Here is a 13,465-nt window from a genome sequence, read left to right on the forward strand (position 1 = left end):
TCATAACCAACACAGTTATATTAATACACTTTTTACCTCTGTGATTACCTTGTATCTAAGCCTATGCAGACAGCCCCGTGATCACATGATGTTTTATTTATTATCTATTGACTTGCATTTTATCCAATTAGTGCTGTGTCCTGCACAACTCCACAGGAGAGAGCAAAATGTTATCTATATGGCTCACATGGATTAGCAGTCTCTTGTTGTGAAAAGCTAATAAAAAAACATGTGATAAGAGTCTGTCTGTTGTGCCTAGTGGCAATAGCTCATCTGCTGCTGTTTGTTTGAGGCACGGCTAGTGCCGATAGCTCATCTGCTGTTGTTTGTTTGTTTGAAGCATGGCTAGTGCCGATAGCTCATCTGCTGTTGTTTGTTTGAAGCATGGCTAGTGCCGATAGCTCATCTGCTGTTGTTTGTTTGAAGCATGGCTAGTGCCGCTAGCTCATCTGCTGCTGTTTGTTTGAGGCACGGCTAGTGCCGCTAGCTCATCTGCTGCTGTTTGAGGCACGGCTAGTGCCGCTAGCTCATCTGCTGCTGTTTGTTTGAGGCACGGCTAGTGCCGATAGCTCATCTGCTGCTGTTTGTTTGAGGCACGGCTAGTGCCGATAGCTCATCTGCTGCTGTTTGTTTGAGGCACGGCTAGTGCCGATAGCTCATCTGCTGCTGTTTGTTTGAGGCACGGCTAGTGCCGATAGCTCATCTGCTGCTGTTTGTTTGAGGCACGGCTAGTGCCGATAGCTCATCTGCTGCTGTTTGTTTGAGGCACGGCTAGTGCCGATAGCTCATCTGCTGCTGTTTGTTTGAGGCACGGCTAGTGCCGATAGCTCATCTGCTGCTGTTTGTTTGAGGCACGGCTAGTGCCGATAGCTCATCTGCTGCTGTTTGTTTGAGGCACGGCTAGTGCCGATAGCTCATCTGCTGCTGTTTGTTTGAGGCACGGCTAGTGCCGATAGCTCATCTGCTGCTGTTTGTTTGAGGCACGGCTAGTGCCGATAGCGCAATCTGCTGCTGCTGTTTGTTATGCCTTAGAAACAGGCAGAAATTTAGAGGTTTTGTTGGTTGTGCAAAGCTCAGGAATTGATAGTAAAAGGCGTTATGTATTTTTTTAAACAATAACAATTTTGGTGTTGACTGTCTCTTTAAAGTTACCCTATTTATTTTAATTCCTTTTTTCCCAATTTTGTCTTTGCAGGGATGACAATTGCAAATAAAACAATTCTGCTGCGCATTGGAGTTCTGATGATAGTTGTATTTGCTGTATTAAAGTATCTGACTAAAACCAGGTAAGTCCCAGCTTCACTCGCACAGCTGCTAAAACTGAAATGGTACTAGTACATTTATAGCAACACTCACATATTAACCACCCATGTGTTTTATGCGTGCCACTTTAAAGGGATGTGAAACACTTTAAGATTGAGGTAAAGTCAAAATTAAAGGGACATTAAACACTTTGAGATGGTAATATAAAATGATAAATCGTATGTGTGTGTGTGTATATATATATATAGTCTGCAAAATACTTTCATTATTTATTTTGTCCCCTTTTCCTATAAATCCATTCTGAAATTGTGAGCTTTTCAGTTCCTGTTAGAAATGTAAGTGCAGAACACTGTTATATTCCCCACAGCCATTGGCTGCACACTCAGTGACCTATTTATAACTGTCCCTAATTGGCTACAACAGAGAAGGTAACTTAGGTTACAACATGGCAGCTCCCATTTGTTTTATAGACACTAAAGCTTTACATTTATTTTGTCAATATTTAAACAACTAATGTAACTCTAAAAAATAAATGTTATTCTTATACTAATCTTCTCTTTGAATGCATCATTCTATTTTGCATTTATTTAGTGTTTAATGTCCCTTTAAACTTTCATGATTCAGATAGATCCTGTTTACTTCTGTTATCTAATTTCCTTTATTCTCTTAGCAAAGTAAACAAAGGTAGGTTCAAGAGCACCAATGCTCAACTGGGAGCTAGCTGCTAATTAGTGGCTACACATATATGCCTCTTGTCGTTGGCTCACCAATATGTGTTCAGCTAGCTCCCAGTAGTGCATTGCTACTCCTTCAACAAAGGATACAAAGTGAATGAAGAAAACAAGAAAGCTATTTAAAATTGTATGCTCTTTCTGAATCATCAAATTTTTAGGTTCATGACGTTTAAATGTTTAATTATGTTTAGTAAAAAGATTTGCAATATACATTAAAGGGATAGTAAACACCAAAAATGTTATTGTTTCTAAAGATAGATAATCCCTTTATTTACCATTCCCTAGTTTTGCATAACCAACACAGTTATATTAATACACTTTTTACCTCTGTAATTACCTTGTATCTAAGATTCTGCAGACTGCCCCCTTATCTCACATCTTTTGACAGACTTGCATGTCAGGTAATTAGTGCTGACTCTTAAATAACTCCAGGGGCATGAGCACAATGTTATTTATATGAAACACATGAACTAACACCCTCAAATTAAACTTTCATGATTCAGATAGGGCATGTAATTTTAAACAACTTTCCAATTCACTTTTATCATCAAATTTGCTTTGTTCTCTTGGTATTCTTAGTTGAAAATTAAACCTAGGTAAGCTCATATGCTAATCTTTAAGCTCTTGAAGGCTGTCTCTTATTTCAATGCATTTGACAGTTTTTCACAGCTAGAGGGCGTTAGTTCATGCGTGCCATATAACATTGTGCTCACACCCGTGAAGTTACTTATGAGAGGGCACTGACTGACTAAAATGCAAGTCTGTCAAAAGAACTGAAATAAGGGGCAGAGGCTTAGATACAAGGTAATCACAGATGTAAAAAGTGTATTAAAGTGAATGTCAATTTTGATGCTAAAGTGCCCGGTTTTTAAAAATTCGATTAAAAAAAGGGGCACTTTAATTCATCAAAATTTACGTTTCACTCGTGTTGTGAAAAATAACTTACCTTTTAATCTTGACAGCAGCTCCAACTTCCTCCGGTCGTTGCAAGCCATTTCTGACGTCAGAAATGATGGATAGGTCATCCTCCAATCACAGCTTCCCCCTGGGGGAATCGGTGTCTGATTCAATGCCGTGATTGGAGGAAGCCGGATTCCTCATTTTAGACCCAGGACGGGTGGAGGAAGCTGGAGCGGCTGTCAAGTTTAAAAGGTAAGTTTTGTTTTCTCAACATGTAAATTTTGATGAATTAAAGTGCCACTGTTTTAATCAAATTTTTAAAAGCCGGGCACTTTAGCATCAAAATTGACATTCACTTTAATATAACAATGTTGGTTGTGCAAAACTGGAGAATGGGCGAAGGCATTATCTATCTTTTTAACAGTAACAATTCTGGTGTAGACTGTCCCATTAACACATAAATATATATGTATATAAACATATATATTTAGAGGGAACACCCAATCCCCACACCCGCCAACTTTTTCTTCAAAAAACTGCCTGGTGCCGTTATTTTATTAAAAACAATTCTGCAATTTTTTAATAAAATACACAGCACTGTATTTTGGGGGCATTTGAGGCACATTTATAAAATTAACCAGAGCTCTGTTAATGGCTGTTTATTTATCGCACGCCCGCAAACGGGTAAATTTGCCTATTAGCAGGCACGCAATAAATTAGCACTCTACTTGTAATCTAGTCTATAAAAGGGCATCGTAAACAAAAGGTGTACAAAAACAATTTGTATTTGCAACGCATTTCTCAGCTAAAAACAAAACAGTTTCCAAAGGCAAACGTCTTCACTAGAACTATGTGTATTAAAGGGACACTGAACCCAATTTTTTTTCTTTTGTGATTCAGATAGAGCATGCAATTTTAAGCAACTTTCTAATTTACTCCTATTATCAATGTTTCTTCATTCTCTTGATATCTTTATTTGAAAAAAAAGACATCTAAACTTTTTTCTTGGTTCAGTACCCTGGACAGTTTGATTGGTGGATGAATTTATCCACCAATCAGCAAGGACAACCTAGGTTGTTCACCAAAAATGGGCCGGCATTTAAACTTACATTCTTGCATTTCAAATAAAGATACCAAGAGAATTATGAAAATTTGATAATAGGAGTAAGTTAGAAAGTTGCTTAAAATGTCATGCTCTATCTGAATCACAACAGAAAAAAATTGGGTTCAGTGTCCCTTTAACTCACTAATTGTTCTGTTAATATGTATATGTCCTGTATGTTTACACTCTTTGTTTATACTAGTCCGCCAGAGGTCCAAAAAGTTGTGACGGCTAAAAATGAGTACCCAGAAGACTTCTTTTGGGGAAATGTCGCAGGTCCCAATATAAATATGGAGGAAAAGGAGCTTCCACCCGAGCCACCGCATGAAGAGCAAGGTAAAGCCAAGGCAAAAAACGTGGCAAAAAAACAGAAGAATTCTGGAGATTTCAGCCATGTTCAGATGAAACTGGTGCACCTGGATTTGAAGGGAGCTGCCCCTAAGGTTTCATACTATGAACAGGTGAGATGTCTGTATATATAAAACAATATCACCAGGGAGTAGTTGGCCTAATTCATGTTAGGTGAGGAGCTTATATTAGCAGAAATTACCTGCAATTTGAATCCTATTGTGGCTTATTGCCACATAACAATCACATCTAGATAAATACACTTTACTGTCTTAAAGAGAAGTTAAAGTTAAACGTTTATGGTTCAGATAGCGCATGCAATTTTAAGATACTTCTTGATTTACTTGTTACCAAAATTACATCTTTCTCTTCATATCCTTTGTTGAAAGCCATATCTAGGTAGGCTCAGGAGCAGCAATGCACTACTTGGAGCTAGCTGCTGATTGGTTTCTATACACATAGACCTCTTGCTATTGGCTCGCTAAATGCGTTCAGCTAAATCCTAGTAACACAATGCATTGTGGTTAATTTCATTGTGTATTACTAAAATGCTCTAACACATTTCTTTTTGTACTTGTATGTCCCTTTAAAGGAATACAAAACTGGTAGTGCAAACCCCCAATTTCTTTCATATGCTGGTGAGAGTCCACAAGTCCATTATGTCTAGGATTCAACTCCCAGCCACTAGGTGGAGGCAAAGATTCCACATAACTCCAGGCATATTTCTTGCCTCCCGCCTCACTGATAAGCCAGTGTAATCTTTGCCTCTCAGGAGACAGTTGAAGATTTGAGGTGCTGTTAAGATAATCGTGATTGAGAGGGGTCCTCAGACCAATTTGAGGCCCATTTGTTATACCTCAGAAAGACAGAGGGAAGACTGGAGTATAGGGTAATGACACAATTACTCCCGGTGTAGGAGTTAGTCACAAGCCTGCCACAGGTGTTGCAGGGTCTGGTCCGCTAGCTTTCACCTGGGTTGTCGAGATAATCTGTACAGTGATCCTCTGCTGTAATGTACACAGCACTGGACGGGCTCTCTACTGGAAGCTGACATTTCAGCACTATGTAAATACAGTAGAACGGGGGCAGGTAAGTACTTTATCACTCTTTGCGCTCACATAGCCTACAGGCTATTAGAAGGTACAGTTTTACACAGTACATCATAGCCAGGGGACAAATCTTTCAGACAGTTTACACCACCTTATATACAATGTCTGATGGATTATGTTAAGGGGTTTTATAATGTACTGGGCAGCCTTAAGTTTTGAAAATATTTATTTTTTATGGCACAATATTTAATTCTTAATTTCAGGCTAGAAAACTTATCTTGAGGTAGATCTATCACAATATTTGTAACGTGTTTTTCTTTCTTAGTGTGAAAAACAGTTTTAATTGGCATTCTTTCGGAATTCCTACAATTCTGCAATTTTTGCAAGAAGGTTTAGAAAAGGGTTAATTTTATTTTTTACCAAAAGATAGTTTCCTCAGTCATCATCAATAGATAAATTCTGATGACTTTTTCTTTGTCCTAGTCCTCAGAACCCTAATTTGGATGCAGTTTAGAACTTTAAAGTTCTATATTCAGGGTACTAAGGATTTTTGTCAATCCTTTTCTCGGGTCCATGCAAGGCTCATAAGGCCTTGTTCATTCATTTGGCTTCTTGGTTAAAGTTTTTTTAATCCTCAAAGTTTACTTGGAGGTGGGGAAGTCTCTCCCAGGGTGTATTACTTTTCTCTCTACCAATTCAGTTTGCACTTCTTGTTATTTTTTTGTTTGTTTTTTAATGAGGCTTTAGTAGATCAATTATCTTTAGGGCAGTGATGCCTGTAAATTAGATGCCTGCCATTTTTGTTCCAACTATTTTCTATCCCGCCATCATTACTCATGGAATCCACAGCATGGGGATTAATTTCCACGATGTAATGGCCTTGTGGACTCTCACCACCTTGCAAAAGAAAACAACATTTATGCTTACATGATCAATTCATTTCTTTCAAAGTGGTGGGAGTCCACTAGGCCCTATGTAGTTATTTTTAATTGTCATTTTTTTTGGACAGTGGTTCTAGTTTTGCACTTAAAGGGACAATCTAGACAAAAATAAATGTTTGTGATTCAGATAGACCATGTCATTTTAAGCAACTTTGCAATTTACTTTTATCATCAATTTTGCTTTGTTCTCTTGGTATTCTTAGTCGAAAGCTAAAACTGGGTAGGCTCATATACTAATTTTTTTTTGCCCTTGAAGGCGGCCTCTTATCTTAATTCATTTTGACATTTTTTCACAACTAGAGGACGTTAGTTCATGTGTTCCATATAGATAACATTGTGCTCACGCCCGAGTTACCTAAGAATAAGCACTGATTGGCTAAAATGCAAGTCTGTCAAAAGCACTGAAATAAGGAGGCTTAGATACAAGGTAATCACAGAGGTAAAAAGTGTATTAATGTAACTGTGTTGGTTATGCAAAACAGGGGAATTGGTAATAAAGGGATTATCTATCTTTTTAAACAAAAAAAAAATCTGGTGTAGCCTGTCCCTTTAATTTACCTGTTCTGTCCTTTCCTTCCTTTCTGTTTTCTCCTTACTTGGCTATACATTAGACAGGCTTATCAGTGAGGTGGGAGGGATCGAATACTCTTGCAGGTTTTTGGAATCCTTGCCTCCTAGTGGCCAGGAGTTGAATTTCAGACTTAATGGACTCAGGGACTCTCACCACCTAGAACAAAATGAATTTATCAGGTAAGCATACATTTTCATGATTCAGTTATATTATCAAATTTGCTTAATTCTCTTGGTATCCTTTGTTGTACATAAATGCCTCTTGTCATTGGCTTAGTCGATGTATTCAGCTAGGTCTCAGTAGTGTATTGCTGCTCCTTCAACAAAAGATACCAAGAGAATGAAGGATATGTGATAATAGAATTAAGTTAGAAAGTTGTTTAAAATTGTATGCTTTATCTGAATCACAAAAGAAAACAAATGTGGGGTTAATTTTCTTTTAACAATAGAAACATTGCACCTTTATTTACCTTAGGCGTAAACTCAGCAGAAGCGTCTGAAGGTGCACGATAACGCTACCTTCTCTTAGGCTCTATACAAGAGTCACACTATACAAGTGACCCAACACTGTACTGAGACTGATTGAAGGTAGCGTGAGCTCACGCATTCAAGCTCAGCCAGTGCGTTCATTACAGCTTCTGATTGGTTGTTGTCTTTCTGGAAGTGCACAGAAATCGGTTGCCAAGAGGAGCCAGTTTTCTGTCCCTTTAAATGGACAGTAAACACCTTGAGATTTTTAAATAAAATGTTTAGTTATACATAATGAAATAACTTAGCAATATATGTACATAATTAATTTTGTCCCCTTTTCATGTAATTTAGCTCTTCAAATTGAGCAATTTCTGCTTCTCAGAACTCTAAATGCACCTGATGACTCCTCAAAGCTAACCCTACTACATATCTTTTACTAACTGGCTTTAACTAATAAGAACTGCACAACAGAATACTTAATACTAACTTTATGACAGTAGTTAGCCTTGTTGTCTGCAGACTAAAGCCCAGATTGGCTCCTCCAAATAAGGCAAATGGTGAGTGGAGTTTGGTTACTGAAAAATATCTGCAGTAAAAATGATTTTATTTTGTTTTAATAATATTAAGACTTTTAATTTTTTATTCTATAGCAACACAACAGAAATGTTATGACATTTTTATAAAAAGAGTTATGTAAATGTTCATCAGATTTATGTTTGAAGTAATGGGAAATATTTGTACACAGCTAATACTGCAGTATAAATGCTCATTGACCTAAAGGGACAACTCTCACATAACTCTCAACACTTCCTGGAGGCTATTTGGGATGGGGAGTCTGTGGCTTGGTCAGGGAGGTCCAGGGACACTCACTGCAAATTAGGGGCGGAGTCATGTCAAGGAGGAGTAGGTAGGCTGGGCTTGGATTGGGTAGAATTGGTCAGGGAGAGGGCAGGTCAGGGTGTGGCTAGGTAATCAGCAGCAACCCGGGAATTTTAAACAGGAGTGACAGTACAATCATTTTTCAAAGTAAAATATCTAATATATTTGCAATTCCTTCTTCTGTTTTTAGTTAAAAAAACATGTGTTTTGTCCTATTGTACTTATATCTCTTTGTCATGTCAATAGATATTTCCGCTACTGTCTAAACTGGGTGCCAATGGAGTACTTATTGAATATGAAGACATGTTCCCTTACAGTGGTGAGCTGGAAATCCTGAAATCGCCATACGCCTATAGGTGAGTGTGTGAGCACAGGTCTGTCTGTTTATTGTTAGCTTCCTGTAACCCATAATTCTTAGATGAAAAATAACAGTTATGTTCTAAAGAGTCTGTTGCATGGAAATGACACGTAAAAAACAATATGTGGATTTGACTTTCTGTTAGACTTTTTAACCCCTTGGGTGCATATTCATGACCAACCAGCATGAGGCTTAGGAAAATCTGTTATTTAAACTCTTGACTACCAAAAAGGTTGTTAACTCTTTGCTTCTCGGTGTGCTGCAGTCTTTACTGCAGGAATAAAAGGAGCAGTCTGAAAACAGTATAACTGTACTGAGTTGGCAAATTATATAGTAACATAGGAGATGAGGTTGAAAAAAGACCGAAGTCCATCAAGTTCAACCTATACAAATCTAAAATACTTACAAGCTCCAGTTAAACTTAACTAATCCCACTAACAGGTGACCCATTTAATACTAGCAATCATATATATGCATTTTGTTTATAGACAGAAATGTATCCAAACAATTTTTAAATGTATCTAGGGTATTGGCATTCACTACCTCCTTTGGTAATGAGTTCCACAATTTTATTGCTCTTACAGTGACAAAACATTTCAGTTGCAGGAGATTAAATCTCCTTTCCTCCAACCTTAAATTGTGACCTCTTGTCACAAACAATTTTCTTGGAATAAACATAGCTTCTGCCATCTCTGTATATGGGCCTTGAATATATTTATATAAAGTAATACAATTTAGTAAAAATTGTTTACTAAACATTTTAGTTTAGACTTCCACTATTTATATATCCTTCAGTCTCTGAAGCCAACGCTAAGGAACTCTGGGACTATCACACAGTTCCATTCCAGCATGGGACTCCCTTTCACAGCGATTCACCACTTTACCATAAGCTGGGCCCCTCACATCCATCTTTCTCACACTGGCCCAACCTTTTCCACAAGCTGGATCCAGTTGCATTTCTTTACTGGTGCAAAAAACACCCTGATATTTAAGGTTGTACCACTGATGATCTCTAAAGGACGGTAAAAGTTGCCTGTCTATGTTGCTGTCTGTTCACTCCTAACCAAATCTCCTAGACTCACCCCAAACTCCCCAGCCAAGCCATACCCACAGGACACACCTGACTGTGCCTCCACCTGTACTGACTCCACCAAAAAGCTTCCCTGACTAAGGGACCATTTTTCTAAACCTCAAAAGCAAAATTATATAAGATGACTCGTCAGTTTTATGAGGCCTCTTAGGGATAGTTTTAAAGACATTTTTTTTCTTTTCTTTGGAACTGTGTATCAAAAGCTCGCCGCTCAGGTGAGATGATCTAAGACGTCTCGTCAGTATGGAGAGGTCCCGATTTTTTTTTTAGTTTGAAAGATATTTAACTCACTACACAGGGTTCCGGATGTGAAGGAGAGATGCCTACATTACAATATAAGGTCTAAAGATTTTACATGATTTCTCTCCATGCCAGGGAGCTTTTCAATATCGGGCACTAAGGGAGATTAAAGCTTTTATATGAAGAAGAGGTACTTACTTTATATAGGGCTCAGTAAAATAAGATGATGATTTCTTTCCATGCTGCAAAGTTTTTGAGAATCAGGCCCAATGTCTCCAGTTACATGTATGGAGCTCTGCAAGGTAGTTCATTGTCCACAAAATGTAATTCCTTGAAGCACCACTGTCTGAAATACACCTGCTCTCCCTCTCACCTATCCAGCCACAATAGGATACTGCTCCTCTCTCTGGTACAGCCACCACCCCTCTCTCTAGTACAGACGCTACCCCTCTCTCTGTCACAGCCACTGCCCCTCTCTCTGGCACAGCCACTGCCCCTCTTTCTGGCACAGCCACTGCCCCTCTCTCTAGTACAGCCACTGCCCCTCTCTCTGGCACAGCCACTGCCCCTCTCTCTAGTACAGCCACTGCCCCTCTCTCTGGTACAGCCACTGCCCCTCTCTCTGGTACAGCCACTGCCCCTCTCTCTGGTACAGCCACTGCCCCTCTCTCTGGTACAGCCACTGCCCCTCTCTCTGGTACAGCCACTGCCCCTCTCTCTGGTACAGCCACTGCCCCTCTCTCTGGTACAGCCACTGCCCCTCTCTCTGGTACAGCCACTGCCCCTCTCTCTGGTACAGCCACTGCCCCTCTCTCTGGTACAGCCACTGCCCCTCTCTCTGGTACAGCCGCTGCCCCTCTCTCTGGCACAGCCACTGCCCCTCTCTCTAGTACATAGATTACCACTCTCTCTGGTACAGCCGCTGCCCCTCTCTCTGGCACAGCCACTGCCCCTCTCTCTGGCACAGCCACTGCCCCTCTCTCTGGCACAGCCACTGCCCCTTTCTCTGGTACAGCCACTGCCCCTCTCTCTGGTACAGCCACTGCCCCTCTCTCTGGTACAGCCACTGCCCCTCTCTCTGGTACAGCCACTGCCCCTCTCTCTGGTACAGCCGCTGCCCCTCTCTCTGGCACAGCCACTGCCCCTCTCTCTAGTACATAGATTACCACTCTCTCTGGTACAGCCGCTGCCCCTCTCTCTGGCACAGCCGCTGCCCCTCTCTCTGGCACAGCCACTGCCCCTCTCTCTGGCACAGCCACTGCCCCTTTCTCTGGTACAGCCACTGCCCCTCTCTCTGGTACAGCCACTGCCCCTCTCTCTGGCACAGCCACTGCCCCTCTCTCTGGCACAGCCACTGCCCCTCTCTCTGGCACAGCCACTGCCCCTCTCTCTGGCACAGCCACTGCCCCTCTCTCTGGTACATAGATTACCACTCTCTCTGGTACAGCCACTGCCCCTCTCTCTAGTACAGCCGCTGCCCCTCTCTCTGGCACAGCCACTGCCCCTCTCTCTGGTACATAGATTACCACTCTCTCTGGTACAGCCACTGCCCCTCTCTCTAGTACAGCCGCTGCCCCTCTCTCTGGCACAGCCACTGCCCCTCTCTCTGGTACAGCCACTGCCCCTCTCTCTGGTACAGCCGCTGCCCCTCTCTCTGGTACAGCCACTGCCCCTCTCTCTGGAACAGCCACTGCCCCTCTCTCTGGTACAGCCACTGCCCCTCTCTCTGGTACAGCCACTGCCCCTCTCTCTGGTACAGCCACTGCCCCTCTCTCTGGTACAGCCGCTGCCCCTCTCTCTGGCACAGCCACTGCCCCTCTCTCTAGTACATAGATTACCACTCTCTCTGGTACAGCCACTGCCCCTCTCTCTAGTACAGCCGCTGCCCCTCTCTCTGGCACAGCCACTGCCCCTCTCTCTGGTACAGCCACTGCCCCTCTCTCTGGTACAGCCGCTGCCCCTCTCTCTGGTACAGCCACTGCCCCTCTCTCTGGAACAGCCACTGCCCCTCTCTCTGGAACAGCCACTGCCCCTCTCTCTGGTACAGCCACTGCCCCTCTCTCTGGTACTGCCACTGCCCCTCTCTCTGGTACTGCCACTGCCCCTCTCTCTGGCACAGCCACTGCCCCTCTCTCTAGTACATAGATTACCACTCTCTCTGGTACAGCCGCTGCCCCTCTCTCTGGCACAGCCACTGCCCCTCTCTCTGGCACAGCCACTGCCCCTCTCTCTGGCACAGCCACTGCCCCTCTCTCTGGCACAGCCACTGCCCCTCTCTCTGGCACAGCCACTGCCCCTTTCTCTGGTACAGCCACTGCCCCTCTCTCTGGTACAGCCACTGCCCCTCTCTCTGGTACAGCCACTGCCCCTCTCTCTGGTACAGCCACTGCCCCTCTCTCTGGCACAGCCACTGCCCCTCTCTCTGGTACAGCCACTGCCCCTCTCTCTGGTACAGCCGCTGCCCCTCTCTCTGGCACAGCCACTGCCCCTCTCTCTAGTACATAGATTACCACTCTCTCTGGTACAGCCGCTGCCCCTCTCTCTGGCACAGCCACTGCCCCTCTCTCTGGTACAGCCACTGCCCCTCTCTCTGGTACAGCCACTGCCCCTCTCTCTGGTACAGCCGCTGCCCCTCTCTCTGGCACAGCCACTGCCCCTCTCTCTAGTACATAGATTACCACTCTCTCTGGTACAGCCGCTGCCCCTCTCTCTGGCACAGCCACTGCCCCTCTCTCTGGCACAGCCACTGCCCCTCTCTCTGGCACAGCCACTGCCCCTTTCTCTGGTACAGCCACTGCCCCTCTCTCTGGTACAGCCACTGCCCCTCTCTCTGGTACAGCCACTGCCCCTCTCTCTGGCACAGCCACTGCCCCTCTCTCTGGCACAGCCACTGCCCCTCTCTCTGGTACATAGATTACCACTCTCTCTGGTACAGCCACTGCCCCTCTCTCTAGTACAGCCGCTGCCCCTCTCTCTGGCACAGCCACTGCCCCTCTCTCTGGCACAGCCACTGCCCCTCTCTCTGGTACATAGATTACCACTCTCTCTGGTACAGCCACTGCCCCTCTCTCTGGTACAGCCGCTGCCCCTCTCTCTGGTACAGCCGCTGCCCCTCTCTCTGGCACAGCCACTGCCCCTTTCTCTGGTACATAGATTACCACTCTCTCTGGTACAGCCGCTGCTTCTCTCTCTGGTACAGCCACTGCCCTCTGTCTGGTACAGTCACTGCCCCTCTCTCTTGCACAGCCGCTGCCCCTCTCTCTGGTACAGCCGCTGCCCCTCTCTCTGGCACAGCCACTGCCCTCTGTCTGGTACAGTCACTGCCCCTCTCTCTGGTACAGCCGCTGCTCCTCTCTGGTACAGCCACTGCCCTCTGTCTGGTACAGTCACTGCCCCTCTCTCTGGTACAGCCGCTGCTCCTCTCTCTGGTACAGCCACTGCCCTCTGTCTGGTACAGTCACTGCCCCTCTCTCTTGCACAGCCACTGCCCCTCTCTCTGGTACAGCCACTGCTCCTCTCT

At 43.5% G+C, this 13,465-nt stretch overlaps 1 protein-coding gene across 1 annotated transcript in view; it reads left to right on the plus strand.

Moving 5' to 3' along the window:
- The window catches only part of LOC128642086 (hexosaminidase D), a 60,455-nt gene that overhangs the window by 17,002 nt on the left and 29,988 nt on the right, over positions 1–13,465 (plus strand). The window contains exons 2-4 of the mRNA XM_053694743.1: positions 1,196–1,286; positions 4,202–4,460; positions 8,504–8,613. Coding sequence (XP_053550718.1) covers positions 1,198–1,286; positions 4,202–4,460; positions 8,504–8,613 — 458 coding nt within the window. The 5' untranslated portion in view covers positions 1,196–1,197. The remainder of the gene's footprint in view (positions 1–1,195; positions 1,287–4,201; positions 4,461–8,503; positions 8,614–13,465) is intronic.

Source organism: Bombina bombina, chromosome 11 (genome assembly GCF_027579735.1).
Source record: "Bombina bombina isolate aBomBom1 chromosome 11, aBomBom1.pri, whole genome shotgun sequence".
Taxonomy (NCBI): Eukaryota; Metazoa; Chordata; class Amphibia; order Anura; family Bombinatoridae; genus Bombina; species Bombina bombina.